General features: G+C 37.4%; 2 protein-coding genes across 2 annotated transcripts in view; one reads left to right on the forward strand and one right to left on the reverse strand.

Moving 5' to 3' along the window:
* LOC131852820 (protein yippee-like 5) overlaps positions 1 to 23,381 on the reverse strand; it is a 519,555-nt gene that overhangs the window by 391,065 nt on the left and 105,109 nt on the right. The window lies entirely within an intron of this gene.
* Positions 1 to 23,381, forward strand: part of LOC131852774 (teneurin-m) — a 344,172-nt gene that overhangs the window by 303,930 nt on the left and 16,861 nt on the right. The window contains exon 5 of the mRNA XM_059203497.1: positions 23,146 to 23,307. Coding sequence (XP_059059480.1) covers positions 23,146 to 23,307 — 162 coding nt within the window. The remainder of the gene's footprint in view (positions 1 to 23,145; positions 23,308 to 23,381) is intronic.

Raw genomic sequence — 23,381 nt, forward strand, 5'->3', positions numbered from 1 at the left:
CTCATTGTTGTTTAACGAGGCAGCTGATAGCGAAGTTTCGAGCGCATTGTCAAACAGCGAACACATTTTATCAGGCGCGGTCGGCTACCAATTGTCATCACTTCTAATAAGGTCGCATCTGAAACTGTGCTGTAAAGTCGTGTTCATAATAATAAACAGAACTTATATATATATATAAAGAAAAGACAGTACAATAGACAAACTTGCTGTCCCCAAGTATATAGAAAAATATAGGTCTTTTATGGGAATAGGTATAAAATTTTACAATAAAATACCAAAGGATAAACTGGAGTTAGCTATAAACAAATTAAAAACATCTGTCAAACCATGTTTACTGAGCAAAGCCTCACTATATATTACTCACTAAACGATTACTTGAATGACGAGCGTGCACGCCAATAGTTGTTCATGCACGGGATTTTCATTTAATGTTAGACATAGACACCTATATAAATATACATTGTAAATGAACTGGCTTTAAAAAAAAAGTAATTCAAATGAGTTTCTTGCCAGTCCTCTCAATTGGATCTATACACTGAACTGGACGGTAGGGAAAAATGTATAATATAAAAATTTTGACGTTCATAACCTATATATAGGCTATAAAATCCTACATGAATAAATGATTTTTGAATTTGAATATATATAATAAACAAAAGAATATATGTAGAAGTTTTTTTATTGATTTCATGTATTCTTTACGCATAAATAAAAAAAAATATTAGTTTTCTGGACTCCTCTATATAAATAATAAATGTGCGATTTCATACTCCTTCGTCCGCGCAATTTCTTAAAAAAGGATACAAGTTTTTACTACTACTTCACCTATGAATATAAGAGTACGTCCTTATAGTTCTACTAAAATTGTTATTTCTACTAGGAATTCAGAAATAGCGACAGCAGTGTGCACCGAGCCGTACTGCAGCTCTCGCGGTCTGCTGCAAAATTAGTAAAGTTTACGCCGTCATTATTGGAGTCGGCTGACAAAAGCCTCCCCGCCCGCCGCCGCTTCTGTCAATGCATAATTACGCTTAGTGAATATCGGGATACGAAATTTTTACCGTGTACTTATATACTGATAATGTTTACGTACATATCTACTTAATATTTTAACATAACCTAATTGTACAACTAAGAACTAAAATAAAAAGCTTAAAAAAAAATAATAATATGATGACTAAAATATATTATTAAAAGGGGTCCCTTTAGGCAACGTACGTTACATTACAAAACGTTAATTTAGTAATATAGATTTCACAATCAAATCAAAGCAAAAAATCATTAATTCATTTCAGACTTAACTGAATGTAAAAGTATCTAGACATAGAATAGAATAGAATATCCTTTATTCAACTTAATTTAAGCATTTTTGAATAGTCATCACAATTTTTTTAATCTACCGCTAATTCGGAAAGCTATCTCATCACAAGAAGAATGAGCAAGAAACTTGTGTGTTGCTCTTTTAAACAATCGTTGTAAGTTTACATTTTTAAGTCGAAATATGTGAATAATATTAGGAAACTAACAGGTTTCTACACGTTTCTTTCATTATTTTGAGTTCCCGTCATTTTGGTAGTGTTACAACCGCCATGGAATGAAGTATCAACATAAGAAGACATATGAGGGTAGACAAATATATGTAGTAGAACGTAGTTCTTTAATATTGGGTCCAAATAATAACGGAGTTCAATTAAGGAAAAAGTATATATTATATAAAATAAAATATTTTTTTTTATGCACCAATAGCAATTAACATGAAAACTTGATGGTAAATGGTCACGATTAATGTTAGACAGGAGAAATAGATCGTACGTTTCAAGCCATTTTGCCATCAAAATGTCATAAATTCAATTCCATATCCTACAAATCGAATTATAGCACAAAGCTATTTGCTTATAGAATACAGGTAAAACAGCTCTATATGGGATAGATGAGCTGTTATAAAATCTCTCTCTAACCTCCAGTTTCGTTCGCTGTTTTATATTTTTTATTACAAAACTTTTTTAATATCCGTTGCTTTCTTTTATGTAAACATATATAACAATAGATTAAAATATTCTTCGCAACGTAACATTTGACCCCGTACTCTATCGGATCGAATATTTTCTTTCAAAACTCATTGGAGCCAATATTATAGGGGTCAGGCGGTCAGTCGAAAATTAACCCCACCGCGCTCAACGAAGTTCGTCAACTCGACTTAACCCGCCAAAGGTCCACTTTCAAACGACTGCACTGCCGAACTTCTGAGGACGTCGCCATAATACGTACCGAGTACAATTTTCGAGACCGCAAATTACGCGTCTTTGAGCGAAGCCAAGTACGGCGGAAATAGCCGAAGTCGCTTCGTTAGAGGTCGGATTGCAGCTATTGTAGTCCGGGCTTAAACGTCGCCGGACAATGGCCGATGACGCGGCGTAATTGTCGCTAAATAGTCACTGTTAAATCAGAAGCGCTGAAATTGCTTGATTTTAATTGCTCCCTAGCGCGCACAGCGCTGCGTCCGCGCGTCATTTTTTTTAAAGTGGCCGCATTAAATCGCTTTACGCGTTGATTATTGTCGTTCAAATGAGGCGTTCCGCTGCGAATGTCGAATTAAATTCCGTTGACGATCGCCTTTTATGCTGTCGTAATTTTCACGCGATGAATTTTATACGTGCGTTAATTTACTGCTGGATTTGTCTTGGCGTTTTTAACCGCTCCAAAGTTGTTTTTTCCAAATGAACTCGCCTCTTTTCTTTTTTATTACACAGTGAAGCAAACGAGCGGCGCATGCAGTACCCGCTAATTGAAACTATAAATATAAACCTCCAACATTTTCTTTTGCCTCTATTTTCATTTCAGTTTTTTTTTCACACTAAATTGCTCGCTCTATGTAAGAAATATTTATAAAGTTCCAACGTTCATTTCATTTTGTTGAAACGGAACAATGTGTTATCGCTAATTCTGAGTACAATAGAAGAATAACGTCGCGTATCTACATATGTAGTTTCGATACGAAAACGTCGTTTAAAACGGTCGCTTAGCAACCAGTTCGCTTGAACGTTGTGACTGAGCATTGCCGTGCCTCTACATGGAAACACAGCAATGTACTTAGAACAACCGAAAAAGTTACTCAAAAGTTATGTTCCGCTAGAAGTGGTGTAGTAGGGCGACTATATCCGCTCGCTCCCCAGCTCCGGCGCCCCCGTCCGCGCCCCGCGCCCCCGCCCTTGCCGCCCCCGGGGGCACGGTTCGCGATAACCGCTTTTTATACGCATAATACTCGGGATCTCGTGCTAAGCTGATAGAATTGTGGTGGAATCAGCAGCCCTTTTGAAGTTCTATTAAATTGTAACACTCGCGAGTTCGCGCCAACGCGCCTGTGAAATTGTGGCTTTATTGAAATTGTTACGAATTATATTTATCTTTTTTTTTAACGCCAAGTATTCGCAAATTGATGATTACGAGGCAACTTCCAGTAATTATATAGTTGCACATTTAAACAATTTCAGTGGAGTTTCAGAATAAAACCTTTATTTTAGTAAATTTGTTATCAACGCAATGAAAATAGTAATTTTTATTCAATCAAACTTAATGTAAAGACTTATGAAATATCTAGTATTTTTTTATTCTACCATCATTTTTCTAATTCTTTATTTCAGTCTCGAATGGGTAAACATCTTATACGAAATTTAATGTAAATACAAAATACCAAATACACGTACATAATTATAAAAATCTAATCATAAAAATAGGTTTGATATTAACGGCGTGGGTGGTCTAACGGTTTAACACACCTCTTTACTGCAAACGAACGCGGGATCGATTCCTCTCACAATTCAAACATTTGTATTTATAAGTATAAGTGTATTGTATTGTTCTTAGTGTGTTTTATTTATATATTTATTTTTTGATACACTGAAATGTATACGTAACGGACTTAATGCCATTGGTATTCTCTACCAGTTTTTGTTTTCTATGTATATCATGTATGTATTTACAGAAAGAAAATATTTCAGTATTTCTATCAATTGTCTAGTTAGTTATCTAATTGTTCTGTTAAAATAGATCTAGATGGCACTGTGTGAATTGATCTTAATAGTTACAATTTATTTATTCTAAAAAGAAATAGAGGTAAAACGAATACAGGTCTTCGTTCTACCTCTATTTCTTTTTATTAATACAGTCTATTTCTACTACTTAAATGAAGTAGAAAGATTCTTAATTTGATGATGAGAAGGAATTGGTAGCAGAAGCAAAATATAGAAACAGTTGTAACAAATTGGTAGAAGCTTTTAAGTCAGAGATCCTTAATAAAATACAAATAAAGAATTACATAATAATACTAAAATAGTCCTCTCATACACAGGTATCATACCTAATCACCTACATCATAGTCTGAATCAATTAAATTTCCAAAAAAGAACACCCTCCAAATGGCTGCTTCAAATACCTGTAGATCTGTCCGAAAATTCCTGGACATAGATGAAAATGACATAAAACCGGTTACATAAATGATAAAGCTAAGAATAAGTACACACACTCCACGAACTGCATTTACTTGGTTTCGGACCATAAGTCCATACGCCACAAATCGTAAAAAATCGACGAAGACAGTGAAAATGAAGCAGAGGATCGTAGTAGTATACTAATAATATCATTATTTTCAAAATTATCACTCTATTGAAGCAGACCAATCTCCACAGGTAACAATTATGTAACAATTCAATTTTAATCAATTCGGTATCTCCAAGCCAATACAAATATTGCATACATTATGTTAATGAAGTGTCAATAATCGTGCTAATGTAAATGATGTAAACAGACTTGTTTATTTACAATTTCATGCAGCTCGCTCGCCGGCTCATATTATGTATTTATAGTCTTATCGGCCGTTGTTGTTACCTAATCGGCATACACCACACGTCAATGTATGTCATATTGATTGATAGGGTTGTACAGTTTCAGATGAACTAGTTCCCAAACATTATTTAAACTAACTGGTTTACAGATCTTGCTCCTTTTAGTTCGTTAGTCCACGTGATACAATGCTATACAATTGACATCTATAGAATTTTATCAAAGACGCAATAAAAACGTATATTCTAAGCCTAAATAATGAATAAGATATACGTCAACGTAGTTAAAGAATAAACTAGTTCGCAGAATAGAGGTTTTCTAGAAGAATAGAAGTTCATGTTATGCTAGCTAGAGCATAACATGAACTTCTAGGCTTAAAAAAGAGACCATATTTGCGGCCTAAAAACATGGCCACGAATTGACGAATGATTAGGAGCAAACGTATCAAAAGGATATAGTTCCCAGAAGAACCGCGAACTAAATTAAGCTCTCTGAGACGCGAACAATTATGCGCATGACTAAATAGATAAGTTTATTATAAGCTAATTTTGATGACATATCACGAGTGAATCTACTTGAGTGCACAGATACGCAATATATGTCTAAGGCCGCCTTCACATTTGTAAGGTTTACTTGAGCGAGTAATATTTACTTCTAATATAGTACATAAAACATTTTCATAAGTTAATTAATTATAAAACTATTGACTGCAATCGTTCATGTAATCATTAATACCAAGCCATTAGCATGCTATTGCAGGGCACAGGAGGATTGTCTCTCCACGAGAAGGCATTAAGCTATTATACAATAACATTACCATGCTGGCCAGTATAAATTTTTATTTTTCTACATATACCAGTATATGAAATTTCATATACTGGTATATGTAGAAAAATAAAAAAATATCTAAAATTATCTCTAAAAAACACTCCTTGTCCAGAACAAACAAGGTGTGCCATTTCATTGCACTGAGCACTTTACAAATACTATAACTAATGTAGTAATCGAAACCGTAACCATGACTAAAACCCGCATAATAATAATGGTATAATAAAAAAAATGTACGTTATCAACACCAAATGCGTCTACAAATATGTATCGGTAGAAATTTCCCATAACAAATCTATATCAAGTGACAAATACCCTACACGTAGCGTCCGAACTATTTAGTATCACAGTAGGACCGCTCCGTATATATTAGTGGTCGTTCGCTATAATTTATCTGGCGAAGTAAATAGGATTAGCAGCGGGGCGTTGCACAGTGGGTCATTTTTTGCGTGGACAAAGCGTGGAGCCGGCGGGTGGGCCAGGCGTACTGTTTGCTAAATTCTACTAGGACTTGACCAGCGGCCGAGCGGTATCGATCCAGCCACCGACCTTTCACACAAGGCAGAGGTTGCTTTTGTATACGTATCGGCCCAACGTATTGGACACAACAATAGATAACCTTTCTTATTTTGATTTCCATATCTCCACTGATTTTCTATAGGGATAGGAAAATGCATATTTCACATGTGATGTACGAACCCTTTATTTGGAAAACTAATCTGCCAAAAATAAACAGCGAAAATTTTTCGAAAGTGATGAATGAACAATGAAATACATATTTTTTGAATTCTTATCATAAATTGGCTAACATAGCTTTAAAACAAGACGGTAATCTGATAAATCCTGAAACTGTCTTACGTCATTGAAATTAAGGGAGACAAAAAAACTGAAAATATAGGTCGAGGACGTGACAGGTGCACGTAAAAGCTTAGAGATTGTGTTACAGTAAAGTAATCCTCGGCCACCTCAGTTTATCCGAGCTCTCGAACAAATAAAAATACTTATCACGTAAAATCTCCCCGGGCGAGCTCGTAAACCGACTGGCTAAGGTAGTAAACTGTCGCGACCAATCAACGCTCGTTGGTGCTGCGGATTCACAACGATTCGATTTGTCAGCCGCGTGTCCGTTGATAGTCGGGGTTAGGGCAATACCGCTACTTTGACTTACGATAAATTGATAAATGAAGAAAAAAAACCATCAGTTAATTTACCAAAATAAAAAATAATTGTCGCAGAAGGTACAACACAATTATTCAAGCATACGTCAGAAACAAAACAACATATTTGACACTTAATATTAACATATTAAAAAAGTATATTTCAAGTTATTTGGAACTTATTGAGAGAAATATGCTGATAAAGTATAAGCTAAGGTCCTAGGCATAAATACTGTTAACAATTTCCTTCAACTCAAAAGGTGCATAATCGCGTACAATATAGACGCTAGCACCAAGACGTGATAACATTATTCCGATGAAAAATGTATCGAACAGTACAAGTGGCGAATCTCGCGAGGGCCACATCCGAATAAATAAAGCCGGGGGAGCGCTGCGAACTTGCAAAAAATCCCCATTTACGACGACGGTGCGGGCGCGAATATAAAATATTGATCTCAACGGAAATTTATGAAAACATAAAAATGCGAAGGTGCGAAGCGGCGCGCCCTGATGGAATACCCGTGTAGATACTTACCTCTGTCTTCTAGATTCGTTTGCCCACGCTTCTAAGGATTAATCTCGTGCGAGAGCCCCGATGTACTTATGGGTACTCCATGAAAATGACGACGCGTAATTTCGATATCCGAGTTTTATTGCTGCCGCATTCAATTTCCTTAGACGCGGTAATCTCTCACCCATTCGAATGTAAATCTAATATTCATCATAGACTTTTCAAATCCGTATCTTCTGCCACTGCATACTTTGTACTTACAATCATTTTTGTATACAGTATTTCCTTACCTCCTTATTTATTAAAGATTTAATCATCTAATAAACCTACTTTAGCAATTCTCCTTTTCTTAGTATCTAATAATATAATTTAAATAGCTAGCGAAATACTCCAATAATTAATATTGTTTGTAGTTTATACGAATAAGAGCATTTAAGGTTAAATATATCAAATATGTTATTGCAAAGTAAGCCCTAAGCATCTAAAAACGTATCACTAGTCTTTCAGATTACACATTCAGCACGAATTGTCCGTCTTATAAATAAATCCCATGTACTTCTTTCAAACCAGCATTATTAGACGTCCCGATATGACGTAGTTACTGTTGTGGACTCTAGAACGATGATCGGTTTGAATGAAAGCGGGGTCAAGATGACCCTCCAATTGTATCAAGAAATTCAATTTGGAACAATTCGTGAAGTTTTTAGCTCAAAGATATTTTTGCAAATGAAATTCCGGGTGCACGGGATACTCCGCCGGGACCCTCCAAGCCCAGTTATTACGGGGGTATGGGTAATAGCCCATTATTTATATAAAAATCCTTTTTAATCCCTGCAGGAGCAGTTGTAACACCTTTTGTTTAGTCACTAGATTAAGCTAAAAAGCGACAGCATCATCGGTGTAATTAAATATTTAAAATCTTTTTCCTTGTGGAATGTTCCACAAATTAACAGAAAGACGTATCTCTTTAAAACCGTTTTATAAATTGTATAAATTCTATGTTGGTAAAATCTATACCAAAATAAAACATTCTGATACTTCAAACCTTTTTCCAATGTCATCGAGATATTTTACATGTTCCCTTCTTTCGTGCCGGCGTCAGAATCATTTTGGGACTCGACTATTTCAATCTTCGTGTTGGCAGCCGTTCTCACTATATATAATGAGCCATTTCACACTTCGCACATGAAATAGCAAACGGTTCATCGTGTTAATCACTAATTCGGATTAGCCGCGAGGTCGCGACTCGGCTCACCAATTTGATGCCAAATCGATAAGCTTAGATGCCGGATTACCTTATATTTGATCCTAATTTATTAGTCCGTAATAGTTGAAAAGGTAGTTATTTATTTATATTTCCTAATTTATTACCGACAGTAATCCTAATTAATATATATTAATCATCATTACTTCGAATGAATGAATTATCGAAACTAATTATACTTGGGCGTTTTTGTTTACATCTCATAATTAATGTAGTTTTTAGAAAGTACCATATTGGTATTTTATCTGTAAATATAGTAGATATTAGGTATACAGCTAAAGTAAATTCTATCCAACAAATACTTTATTTACTATCTATTGTGCCTTAATATATTGCTCTATTTATTATCTTTCATTCTATCATCATAACATTAATTTCTTTTGTAATAATAGATCTTAAGATATAATGTAATATTAAATCATATTAAATCCATATGAAATCACAAACGAATCCTTACAAACTAGCAAGGAATAAATTAATTAATGGTACTCGTATTTTTCTTATGATTAAATTTGGGGAGAGATTTAGATTTCCCCGGGGAGCTGTTGACTTTGTCTGGCCGTGCTCCGCGATATACGCTATAATACATGGAACAAAAGACATGCATGTACAGTACAAACTTATTCTTAATCTCTTTGAATATTAATACTCAAAGCATAAGTATTAGTTTGTTGGAGACACATTGACGACTTGTATCTAACTTACATAAAAAAACGCTTTTAAAATATAATAAGTTAATTTCAATCTTTTATACATCTTCATAATCATTCTTTTGTCTGAAAGAGCTAGTGTCAAAAAAATATTTTCCAGTGTTTGAAGAAGTGGCCGATTATTTGATTACAAAAAAGAAGAAAATGTGCAACAGTGTGCAATCTGATTTCCTGAATATTCAGAATAAACTTGGCAAATGGCATTTTGTAAATAGTTTCATGATGAACGTAATACATTTCATCAAACATATTCAATTCCAGCGTGATATGTGGCGTAAAGATAGACATCGTAAGCATAGCTTTTTTCGCGACCCCAAAATACTTATAATTTGACACTGTTCATTCGCCTGGAAAGCAAATTCAAAAGATCCCTTTTATAGTAAGGCATGATCCATTGCGACTGCGTTCGCCTGTCAGCCTCCCATGATGGATGACGTCATTAATACCACATGATCGTGACAAAATAGCCCATACAAACAGTTCGATGCAAACGTGAATAGTACCCACATATAAATGGTCAGTAACACTCGATAAACCGTTATGGACCGTCTTAAACACATCCGCCTGACACGATCCGAAAATAAATGGATTGTCGAGTCAATCCCAAAAAATGGGACAAGGATCATCAATCCTTTTCGCGTTTGCATCAAATATGTACACATAAGCACATAGCGGCACCGCAGAACCAATCGTAACATGACACATACTCGATATAACTCTCATAAAAAGCTGGACGCCCGATAAAATATGGAGAGTAACGGATAGTGAGCAAAAAAACTATTACCCGGGTCTTAGGAGGAATGGATTCGGGGTCATCGCATTGTGTCATCTCGCATATCGAAGGGCCATCGTCCGTCAATGTTACATTTGGAGCCGTTAGGTCCGCAAGATGGATGGGCGGCGGCGGCACTCCGGACCCCATGTTAGACTAACGCCGCTCGGTTTACATTTGTAAATGGGTTTTAAACTCGAGTGCTCGCTTGACCGTATAGCGGACCATTCCACTCTGCGTCCCTTTCGACTAGCTCTCATATGTCGACCTTTAGCGTTACACTTTATTTTCCTTTTCTATAGCCCGCTGCCGAATATTTACGCTACTAACGTCACGAAAGTGCAGTAATTAATCAGATGCGTACAAATATTTGCAGTGGTTGCGAACGCAAGCCGTGTATTATGTTAATTATTGTTTGTTTTGGACATAGACAAATAAATTGAATCTATCTCAGTCGCGCATGACGACCCTCGAATGAAATCTCATCTCACAAATGAGTCAGTCGATGGTGCTGGCGGCTCGCAGCGCCAACTCGCGGGCGTGTGATGTGTAATAATTGCATATATAAATCAAAATGACATGCGTTTAATCGCGGATCCCCGCGAACCCTACCGGAAGCGGCGGTCGAAGGGTCCCGTGCCGTCTTTGTCGGGGAAAAAATTCTGAAGAAAAGCAACCCTCCCTAATGCACACAGTATTATATCTATTTGGGTATAAAGGGACGAAGTGTGCTTGACCTATGGATGGGACCGGGATCGTAAGGAAAAACTTCGACTAGCGTTAATGTAGAATTTGATTACTCTCAACGAAATGTTATGTGCATTGTACTATATGGAAATAGAACTCAACAATGGAACAAATCTGGTGCTCATCTGAATATTATTTCCCAATTTTGAAATAATATAGCAAGTTATACACGTCAACTGATGTATATAATGTCTCGCTCTCTATTTCAGTATATGACATTGTATTACGTTCACTATTTTTACCCCAAGCAGTAATTTTACATTGTACTTTATATTCCATTATGTATGTATCGAAAGTTGTTGACAGCTCCGTCATGAATATATTTTCAACGAAATATTCTACTATATTCTACCATAAGTTACAGTGCAAATAGTTTATTTGCTCGTGTACTAGTGTGGTAGGGATACAATAGATTCATCATTAGTGAGGAAACAGTCGCCGAAATTGTCCCGATACTATATTGTTTCCACACTGGGCTTCGTGCTAACTTCCTAACATCATCTACATGGCCTCAGTTTAAACTGACAATAGCTAACCCAAAACAGACTTTAATAATTATAGATTTTATATTACTTTTTATAGATATTTTTTTATTTATTAATTGGAAAATGCATCCATGTATTTATATCAGTTGTCTAGTACCCATAACACAAGCTCTGCTTAGCTTGGGACTAGATAGCGTCGTGTGAATTGTCCAGAGATATTATTATTATTATTAATCTTTATTTGCCAGTAATGCACTTTGACATTAATGTTAATTACAGCGAACAACACACAAGTCAATCTGTATCGTGTGATTCAAACAAAAGGTTTAGACTAGGGTTCATGATTTCTCGAGCTTTTCAATTTCTCGGGTCTCGAGAATTCTCGAGGTTAATTTCTCGGGTCTTCTCGGGTTGTCGAGAAATTTACATTTACGTACGTTTGGTTTATTTTTTGTTCCAATAACGTCAAAAAACTCAGTGGTTTCATTTGAGACGAAAACCACTGCATTTTTTGTTAAATATTAATTATAAAATTTAACTATAAAATTAATTATAAAACTTTTATTGAGTAGGTATATTTAAAAACATTATACATATTATGAATATGAATAAGCCATTTTTTTTTAAATACTGCAATATATTAGGTTCTTAAATATGAAATTAGCGTTTGTCGTACTGGCCACTTTGATCTTAAATATCTCCTCTTTGGTTAGAAATTTCAATTTCAAATTTATACGGCTATTCACTCATGCATTTGTTTTTCGAAAACCGTAATACATGTGCTTGGTTTTTTCTTTGGGTCACTCAGCTTACAAAATGGAAAACTTAAAATATCGCGTCATTTACAAGTACAAGTACGAGTTCCGCCATGGCACTAATGCTGCAGAAACGGCTCGAAGGATTAATGATGTGTATGGTGGTGGTGTCGCAAAAGAAAACACAATGCATTGTTGGTTGCAACGTTTTCGTTCTGGAAATTTCGACCTGCAAAACAATCCCCGTGGGCGGCTGGACTCCAAGGTTGGTAATTATGATAGCAGATCCATCGCAAACCACGTCAGAGTTAGTTTCAGGTTGCGGTGTTAGTGACAAAACTGTATTAATCCACTTGTAGCAAATTGGGAGGGTGAAAAAGCTTAAAAGGTGGGTCCCTCATGAATTGAGTAGACAATTCGCGTTTCGATCGACAAACTCGCGTAGACTGCTGCGTTACATTAGTCAACCGGCATAATAATAAAGGGATTTTAAATCGAACCTGTGATGATGTGGATCTTGTATTATAATTGGAAACGCTCATCGCAATGGCTGAACCCTGGCAAACGAACCAAATCCTGCCCCATGCGAAAATTGACCCAAAAAAAGTTACTTGCGAGCGTTTAGTGGACTAGTTCCGGTGTTGTTCACTTCAGCTTTCTTAAATCTGGCCAGATGATTACGGCAGATGTGTGTTGTCAGCAATTGAGAAACCATAATGGAAAAGCTAGCTGCTAAACAACCGAGGCTGGTCAATCGCCGTAGGCTACTGCTGCTTCAGGACAACACTAGACCACACACTGCACAACTGACATTTACCAAATTAGAAGAGATTCAATTGTAATGTCTAAGACTTTACAATTGCTCCCCGGATCTTGCTCCAACAGATTACCATTTTTTTCGAAATTTGGATAACTGATTGGGAAAAAATTCAAATCCGATGAGGCAGTCCAAAGTACAAAGATTTTATTGATATGTCCAAATGTTCCCGTTCAAATGTTTTTTTCAGTAAAGGGATCAATGAAGTACCTATGAGATGGCAAAAGTGCATAAATAGCAATGGTACATAGTTTGATTAAATAAACATGTTATATTTTGAAAAAAAATACTTCAGGTTATTCCCTTACAAAACACCACTTTCATATGTTAGGACCTAATATTATTCAGACGTATATTTATAATGACAGCACCATTTTTGGCTGGTTATTTAGAAAAAATCTACCTTAAACTTGTAAACAAAAATAGTTTCTGTAAAACAAAAAAAAAATACATGAAAGAAAACCTTAATATCTTGTATTATTGTGCCGCCACGCAATACAATAAACGTCAATTTAATTACTATATAGGTACTTGATTTCTCGAGTTCTCGACTTTTCTCGAGCTTGATTTCCCGGGAACAGAACCCAAGGATTTCCCGGGAATTCTCGGGTCGAGAATTCCCGTGAATGAACCCTAGTTTAGACGTAGTGATATATTAGGTGCCCGACTAACTAAACAATATGATATCCCTAGCTAATTCACACAACGTCGTTTAGCTAAGCAGACTTTGTGTTATGGGTTCTAGACAACTGAAATTTAAATTCATTTTTTTGTCAGTACATACATAATATACGAAAATACCCAAACCTATACAAACAGTCGTACTTATGAATGCAGATGTTTGTACCGTGCAAGGAATCGAACTCACGACTATCCGAAGTATAGCAATATTTTATACAATACACACAAATGACGGGAAGTTGATAATATCACACATTATCTTTATACACAAATATAAATATACATACATTAATTAATAGCATTGATTATATATTTGACACTATTAATATATAATTATATATATATATTATATGATATAATTCTCAAACTATAATTATAATCAATAGCAAATTGTCCCTTAAGACCAGTCGGACTGTCACATTTACGCGAAAATTGGGGTGCAACTGTGACAATCAATCAAACCGCGAACGCGGCAAACCGATTAAAAACAAAAACGCGACATGACAGCGCGCACCTGTCAACGTCACATCAACTCCCAGGGCGCGGCGGCCATTTTGTACAGAAATGCAAATAACCACAAATCGAGGGTGTAACCCGATCCGAACGCTGAGCAGATTTATTTCATACGCGATATGATTTTGCCGCAATTGAGTGTACCCACTGGATCACCCCGATGCGTCCCGAGATAACGTTACTCTACAGCGTCGATGCTCAAATAAGTGTATACCACGCACAGAAGGGTTTACAGCCAATTACGCAAAGAAAATGCACATTTTTCACGCAATAGGAGCTCTTGTGTTCGTTTGAATGAGCCACTCAGTCTGTGTCGAATACCTCTCGACATGATTCAAGATGGCGGGAACGCATCTCAGTTGCAAATGCGCAACGCACAAGTTTTTTTTTACCTGTAGATAATTTACACAACGTCCCAAGGTCAGAAGAGCTTAAGTCGGAAGTACTCGACAACTGATATAAATACGTAGATTTTTTTTTGTAAATACGTGCATAATATACATTGAGAATATCTAGACCGATATGTTGCGGGTGAATAATAAGATGTTGCTGGTCGAGACGATGTATATTACAGATGATGATAAACTGACAATGTGTACATAGAAATAATGATCTTATATACTAAATAACAATAGGAAAATGTAAGGTGGGGTGACACAGTTTAGATACAGCAGTGCCTAGTAGACAATATTGAATTTGTCTTACTAGACATTATTAAATGCAATTATTATTTTGATGTATCTAGGTGACTGTGTCCCATAGATATTCCCCCCTTGAGAGAAAAAAAAAATATATATTACACACAAAAAAAAAATTATAAAAGTTAACTGTAAAATTTAAGATATTATGCACTTTAGTAACAATAAAAATTCATTATACCCAAATAACGACGTAAATCTTCGACTGTCGTGGATTTAGGGTACTCGTCGATTGCTTGCCATTTTTCTTGCGTTGGTTTCATCCCTTGGCTCGTTATATGATAACCAAGAAAATCTAACTCATTTGTGAAGAACTCGCATTTGCTCATATTAATTGTTTGCGGCGAATAGTTTGAATTCGCTAGCGCTCTCTTTGGTCTGTGCTTGTGTTTTATTCACCGAGATTTTTGCTTTCAGTGTCCACCAAAATTCTATAGCCACTGTTAGAGTCGGTTATAGCTAGGCGGTTAGACGGATGAACAGCACAGCGTTCCGTCTTATTCTGCGTCGAATCTAGTTTTCCGACGGTTGTCTATAGGAGCGCGGCATGTCACGTTTGTATGCCTTTTCTTTATATTTGCGATGATATAATATAAATAATAGTCATTTTTCTGACTATGCAATGACCGTAGGTGCGAATTTGACCTAGATCGGTAGTTGCTGCGTCTGTTTGTGTGTGGCGAGCGCTTTTCGCGTATATCAGCAATTTCTGATCGCAGTGTCGCAATTAGTGACGACAGGTGTGCAATGACGTCGGCGGTAGTCACCGCCGACTGTTGGCTGTACTTTTGTAGACAGCATTTTTGCTTTATTTTTCCAGTTTCAATTTTTCGTCCAGAGATTATATCCAGCAGGCAGTTGTGTTTACTGGGGGTCAGTAGCACGGCAGGATCCTTGTTGCGCAGTATTGCCAACGACTTTTATGCCTCTTGAATTTCCGAGCCGGTGAAACCCGCTTCTGGGAAACCGGTGGAAATGTGCAATCGTTGGTGGTGCGCAGGATGCCGTCAGACAGAGATCTCTTGTTTGATCTCGTCGTTTTCCCAGGTATCGTCTCGACCACGTCGGCCAGATCACGTCGGGGTCACCACTGTTGCGGGTGAATATTACGATGTTGCTGGTCGAGACGATGTATATTACTGATGATGATAAACTGACAATGTGTACATAGAAATAATGATCTTATATACTAAATAACAATAGGAAAATGTAAGGTGGGGTGACACAGTTTAGATACAGCAGTGCCTAGTAGACAATATTGAATTTGTCTTACTAGACATTATTAAATGCAATTATTATTTTGATGTATCTAGGTGACTGTGTCCCATACGATACAAACAACCGTACTTATGAATACAAATGTTTGTACGAGGAACCAAACCCGCGTCTATCGGAAGGCCGCCAAATTGGCGATATCCGTCGAATAACCACTAATTATTACATGTCATACACTAACGTTTATATTATATTAAAAAAATTATTAAAACAATGCCACTAAGATATACTTATACTGCCATACACAATATTTCTGCATTACAAATGACATAGTTTTATACTGCACATTGACAATTTACCCAACTATTAATTGCTTATCAATGCAACAACAGCTTACTGATATGCAGATAGTTATTCGCATAAGAAAATAGAAATGTCCATCACGACCGTAATTTGGATATATGCGAATCCCCTCTGGTCGGCGGGTAATCGCGTAAGCTCAATGACCTGTAAGGGGGTACGCCGGAGCGCGGCGGGGGCGACGGCTGGATCATCAATCTCTATCAAAGTATCACCGCACGCGAAGCTCGCACTTCCTGAAAAAAGCGACGACGAGAAATATGACCGCTGTGGACACGTGACGCGACACGTTCCCGAAAGCAGAATAAATTTCCTCAGCATAGGGTTCGGTTTTAATGTTGTGTGCAATCTCCCGCGCCCGTGCGCGGTATTCGTCTATCGATGCCCTGTCAACGTTAAGTTTGAGCTCGGGACGCCCACAAGCCCAGCCCGGGTGCGGGCATACTCTCCACACAAACCCGTTTGATAACAAAGCGTGATGTGCACGCATCAATATTTCCCCGCGGCCGGCCTTTGATTGCGCCCGCCAAATTACATTGTTGTTGAAGCAATTACACAAAACATTAATTTACGGCTCCAATCTCGTTTGTGAATCGTTCATTAGCGGAAAGGGGGAATCACGCCGATACCTAAAGGAAACTTTTGACAAAAGTTAAGACGTAAACGGCAAATGAATCTGCATTATTCCATCCCCCGCTCCGGAGACGATTGCCGACTCGCGCCATTCTTCAGATAAGACAATTAAATAACTATCTAGGCCCATTTATCTGTTGAGTTCGTTTTGTTTGTTTCTATTAAGCGTAATTAATGCCTCTGCGGACGGGTAAAGGTTAATGAAGTTGGGTCGAAGCCGGTTATCGGACATCTGACGGCCTCAACTAGAATCAAAATTGCTCCGCCGGACCTCTATTGTCATCCGCGACTAATAACGTTTCTCATCTCACTGTTTCGCTAATCTATAACCGACCATCTTACATTGGGTGTCCGAATAATTTATCCTTCACGCATTAAGTCAAAAGGTATATGTAACAAATTATTGTATACATGTACGCGGTACTACGCCGTGTAACGAGCTATGTCGACGATGTTTCTTGTCTGTTTGAGCCCGTTCTTCATTCTCACACAGTTTGCACCTCGTCTAATATCGGATGGAATTTCCCAATTTCAGTGCCCTTATCGTCGGACCCGATGACACCTATGAATCTTGCTCGCACTCCAAATCCCTTCCCCTTGAAATCCATTGGCGGGAATCAGTCACCAGTGTAACTGCATTCTTCAGTAGACAGCTAATTTGGCCCCCCATTTACGTGTAAGTCGAGCATCTATCACGGCGGGCGTCTCGGCATTTCTTCCAATTTACCCAGTACTACTCCTCTATCGGAAGATTCAATGAATGATAACGAGCCTAATAAATACAGAGTCGGCTCCCCAAATAGCTGTAATTAATTTAATGGATTTAGACAAAGAAATATGTACAATAAGATAGTGAGATTAATGTTGAACTGCACGTTGTTTTGACCATTAGCAGATGTCGGATATTCAGTTACGTGGTAACGCGATCCCCGAGTCCGACTCGACATGTTTTTTTTTTCGATTTACTGGCAGGCACTAATGAAGGCGCGGCGGACAAGCGGCAGTGCCTCTAACGAGCTGTAACGCTGCAGTTCACATCGCCTATCAGCTACAATCTAACATTCGCTTGCTGTAATGTATAAACCATCGCTCACTCGTAGAACTCCGTAGTTGAGATTCAAACTGAAAAAAAATGAACATCTAATGCCCAAGTTAACTATACATATATTGGATACAGTGCAAATTCTACATTCAAGTTTCATGCGATAATTTTAATGTGTAACGTATGTACATAAAGTTGCTTAATGAAGTAGGTACTTATGTAGATTTCTAGTGTTTGTTTTACTCTGTATTTGTACCGACATTTTCCTAGACAATGCATTAACATAACGGACTATAAAAAGCACTTCCTACTGTACAAGCGACGAGCGGCTCCGCACGAGTTAGAGGAAGGGTAGCGTCCACTGGCTTTATATCTGAAATCAGCGCAACATAAATTAGCGGACAGGTCGCGTGACGGACCGACTTAGCAACATCGTCTCCTTATCGTGCTCCGGAAACCACCCAACTAACCGCTGTACGTCGCTCCACGAAATGTTCGACCTTAAAACCAGCGGCGAAAAAGTTCACATTCTCGAAACGAGACGTATCTTAGCCAAGTCCGGAAAGCCCAATTTCAGCTCTATTTATAAAAGCAGACGGTGCAATTTAGTATTCAAACAATGACGATCGGCTCCAACAAATAAGGTAACATTGCCAGTATGTCAACATAAATAAAGCTGAGTGTCCTTTAACGAAGCAGACGTAGACGTCGGGACGCTAATAAAGATCGTGCAGTACAATGTGAACTGTGCTGCATTAGACTTAAAATTCAGATTGCTGACTGGCTGTGTCAAGGGTAGTAAATGAAGGTTCGCATTTAGCGGTCATGGTGGTAGTGATATGGGTGGACTTCCTTTGTCTGGTAATCTTATCAGCATGGCAGGCCGCCGCGTCTTGACATGATACATTGCTCGCTCTATGTATGTATTTACATCCGCCTTTAGTATAACTAAAATTACTATACTATACTATACTATACTATACTAACTAAATAAGAAACAAACGCCGCCATAGCCTACTAATCGAATTAGTGATGTCTTTCAGAATTTAATGATAAGTTTTGATATTGGAATGCGCCACGCCAAAGAATATAAATTCATCTATACTCATATATATATGTCATATACATATATATATATATATATATGTATTACATGATAAGATCAAATATACTACATAGGATTCAAATTCGGTCAACCGTGAGGTACTGATTAAAATGTACGGGTAATATCATTACGCGGGTCCATTTTACTTGTAAGAGAGATATACCGGCCTTCCTTTGAGTAAGAGCAGATTTTGGTAATTCGCCTGAATTTTTTGATCATTTCTTATAAACGTCTGTAAAGGAAATTATAACGGATGTAATCTCCTGAGATAGCAACAAAAAACGATTAAGCCGAATGAAGTTTAATGAAAAGAGCGCCTTATTAGTTCCTAAAAATAAAGTCAGGGAGACGAGCTGGAGCATCTAAATCGCTAGTCCACAAAGGCCATCCGTATTCGATCGGTTGGCAATCGCAAACTTTGAATACACCTCTTTCGGACTATCGAAAAGTTCCCGATAATGGATTTGTTCGAGGACTCAATTGTTCCACGATGAATGGGTACTAATTAAAACGAAGTCACGACGACGTCGGAGCAAGTTCTCGATTGTTTCTGAACTATAAATCGCAGTGCTGCTCCCTCATATAAATATTGCGCCGGGTTCCGTACCCTGTCCAACTTCGATGCTAAATTTTAAATCGAAATTGGGTTATCGCTGCAATGGAAATTAAGCGCTTTTGTGCATAAGTATCTGCAGTACTAATAAGCTAGTGGTCAAGCATAAAACAAGTGTGAGCGACTCTGTGGTACTCTTTCATGTTTGAATGAAGATTAAGGGGTAAAGTCTAAATTGCTTCGGGAATGTTTCACATAACGAGTTTAAGATTATGGGCACGTGTTACCGCCACGTCTCTTGGCTTCTGAGATTGCCCAAATGTATCTTGTTTATGTCGGTGTATTCCTCACACATGCACACCTCCCATAACTCATACATCAATGTCTCAAGTTATGAAACTACCTGGAAAAAGATATATGTTTTGACAGTTTGAATTGTAATGTTACGTTTTATCAAAATAACAGTCAGAAACTCATAACACAATGAGTGATGTAAAATAAAATATCTATTCTCTTAAATGTTATAAACACCGCAGGAAGCAGGTTTAATAAGAAATCACGTTGATCGGGCCGAGCTCGACCGCAAATGAACCGAAACACACTCCCTTTATCTTGCAATAACTAAGCGAGGTTTAGTTTTCAAGCGAGAAAAATGCGGCTAGGGAAGCAGTAGCTGATTCCAGATGGCTGGAAAAATATAAAAATAAATGAACCGGAATATGGGTAGTGATCTCTATCTGATTGTTATGGAATTTTATGCATACAGCAGCTACAATAAATATAAACTACATAAAAGCCGCGCTCAGTATTAAAATAAGCGGGTTGAAAAAGCAGACCGATTCACTAAAGGCAATTTTGAAAAGTTAAACGTAAAAAAATTCGTTCCGTTAGACACACACAAATCCCTCGACGGCGTTCAAAATCGCGTTCCCTTTTTAAAGTTGAGACGATTCGCATAACGAGTGTCGAATTCTCGGGCCCCTGGGCACCCTCCAGGAGACGAAGTGTCCCCCGGAGGTGCCTCAGTAATTACCCACCATTACAGACAAAAGACACGGCTCGTCCGATTACCATAATTCCCAAGCCCGAGACGGGATATAAATGAGCCACATTTTGTAGTAGCACGACGGTTGACGTGTGTATTAATGACTATACTTGTCCTCTTAAATTAGGTGAGGGATCTGGTGATTTAGTTTTTCATTGGCTATGAACGAGCCAGGATAGATCGGCGAGTCCGCGGGTTTGACTCCGTGCATTTATCCTCTGGCTTCAGGGCCAATCTAACAAATTGGCCCATTTCGGTGTATTTAAACACTTTTTACGTACAACTGAAACTTCAGTAACAGGTTTTAATTTTTTCTCATATTTTTTATATAACATACGGATTGTTCGACTTCGGTGTGGTTTTAGCGAGAAATATAAAAATAAACTCATTAATCTCTAATTACTGCCGAGAGAATTCGTTCCAAAGGGCGCGACTACAAAGGACCCCCGACGATATTATCGGGAACCATTTTCTTTTCCGCGATGAAACTGGGAGCGATCGCGAAAAAAACAACACAAAAACCCTTTTAAAATTAATTGAGTTTTCTTGCGGCTACATCGGCCGCTACAATAAATTAATTAACGCTCGAAGGAATCCTTAAAATTTGTCGAGGATCAAAAGTTGCCTGAAGTGGGCCAGGCGGGGAGCGAGGCGCGCGGTGTGCGGCGTCCGCCCGCCACAGATAATACTTCGATTTTCCATTAGGCTATATTAGCGATGGGAGAGGCCTCTGCCGCTGTACGGCGCGCCCCGCGGTTTGAGCAATGGCCCCCGATCTAATATATTTCCTAACTAGCGTAACACGCGATCTTTGATCCATTTGCATGGGCCGATTCACGCTGCTATTTGTTTACGAGCAATTACCGTGAGCAATATTCGCCCCTAATTGAATTTCAACTTGTGAATTTTCGTGGATGGAAATAATTAAATTTTTCGTCTGTTAATGCCTCTTGCTCAACCGCACACAAATGAGTATCAAAAGCTTTAGCATTAAAAACGAGGTAACTTTCGATAAATCGACATGTTCTGATTTGCTCTTACCGACTTTCGGTGACTTACTCTCATTCGGTGTAAAAACTAACTGTGAAGTACTAAAACTTTTTAAAACTTTTAGTACTACACCAGGAATGGGAGTTAATAGTAACCGCCATTAAGGGAATTACTTTATGTAAGGTTTGTTGTGGTTAGTGTCTGCCAATTGGCCTTGAACCCAACCACAGGCAACCTTTACCCTCGTCAGGGAAGAATGACGCCCACGTATACTTATTCATATCGCGACGAGATTTTTCTCAACAAACCTCCAGTTTGCTCGACTATATTCATTCATTATACAGTCTGCTCTCTTCGTAATTTGTTTCATTCTCCTTTATTGGCAAAATGTATTTTTATTTTTCTTTCCAACTTAAGAACTTTTGTCCACCGAGTTTCTGAAGTAAGCCGAAATTGAATTAAGTCCTCCGAATATTTATCTTGTGATGAACTAGATATTGTATTTATGAGTTTTTTTGCTGAACTCCCAATTTCGCTGTGCGTTGAAGATGCGAGGTAATTAAGATAAATTGTGTTTACAATTAAAGCTAACTAGGTACATCCACGTACACCTACGTACGAAACTTAATTAGAAAGATTTAATGCCGACTAGTAATACTATACTAGAGTCGCCGAGTGGTTTGTATTGATTTTCTAATAAAGAAACATTACAACACCTAATAAATGTAACGTAGAAATTATTTTTTACATAAAATTATAAAAAACAAAAACGACAGGTATAATAATTTTATAGGAAACGACTCAAAGGATTTGGATTAAACATTATTAATATTTTTATAGGGTTTCGCTTTATAATTTACAAATGACTTAATTAAAAATGCATTTGTAGACAAAAAATGGAAATCATTTTTGTTCAAATAAAACTTAATATTAGCACGTTTGAATAGTCGTATGATGTTTTTTTGTTCTACTGCTCAGTAAGCAGACTAATCACAAGAAGTACAAAGAAGAAACTTGCATGTTGTTCTTTTAAATAAATATAATTCTGCAATATAGATTTAGTATTTTGTTTGAATACAAACTGCTAAATAGTACGATTTACAACGGTATTCATAAATATATATAAATAATTATTATACTATTGTATATCTGATTAATGCAAATAGCAACAATTTAAGTACCTGCCTTAGTACAGTTGGCTACCTTTGGTTGGTTGCCTAGTGATACGTCAAATTGTCTATTTATACCTTTATTTATATATATTATTCAAACTGTTTTCTTTTAAATCGACATACAATAAATAACAATTTTGCCCTACAAAATCTTTCGATCCGGGTACTTATTTTTACAACCCGTCACGGCATCGAATAAGTCATTTTGTACAATTTCTCTATCAATATAAAACATTTTTTTAATTGTCTACAGGTTGTCTTCTGGAGGGTTCCCGGTTACCGCCCGATGTGCCACCCCGGAACCCAACAATGTCTCGACTGAACGGCCGCATCACGGGCAATCCCGCTGACTTGGCCGACTTCGAACCCTCATGTCTCGTGCGTACACCCTCGGGAAACTTCTATGTGCCTTCAGGTACCATCTTAATTTCTTTTATTATCTAAACTTCTGCAATTTTTTTATATCCAACATTCGTCACTTTTTTACTA

Source organism: Achroia grisella, unplaced genomic scaffold (genome assembly GCF_030625045.1).
Source record: "Achroia grisella isolate CSIRO2021 unplaced genomic scaffold, CSIRO_AGI_Agris_v1 utg862, whole genome shotgun sequence".
Classification (NCBI taxonomy): domain Eukaryota; kingdom Metazoa; phylum Arthropoda; class Insecta; order Lepidoptera; family Pyralidae; genus Achroia; species Achroia grisella.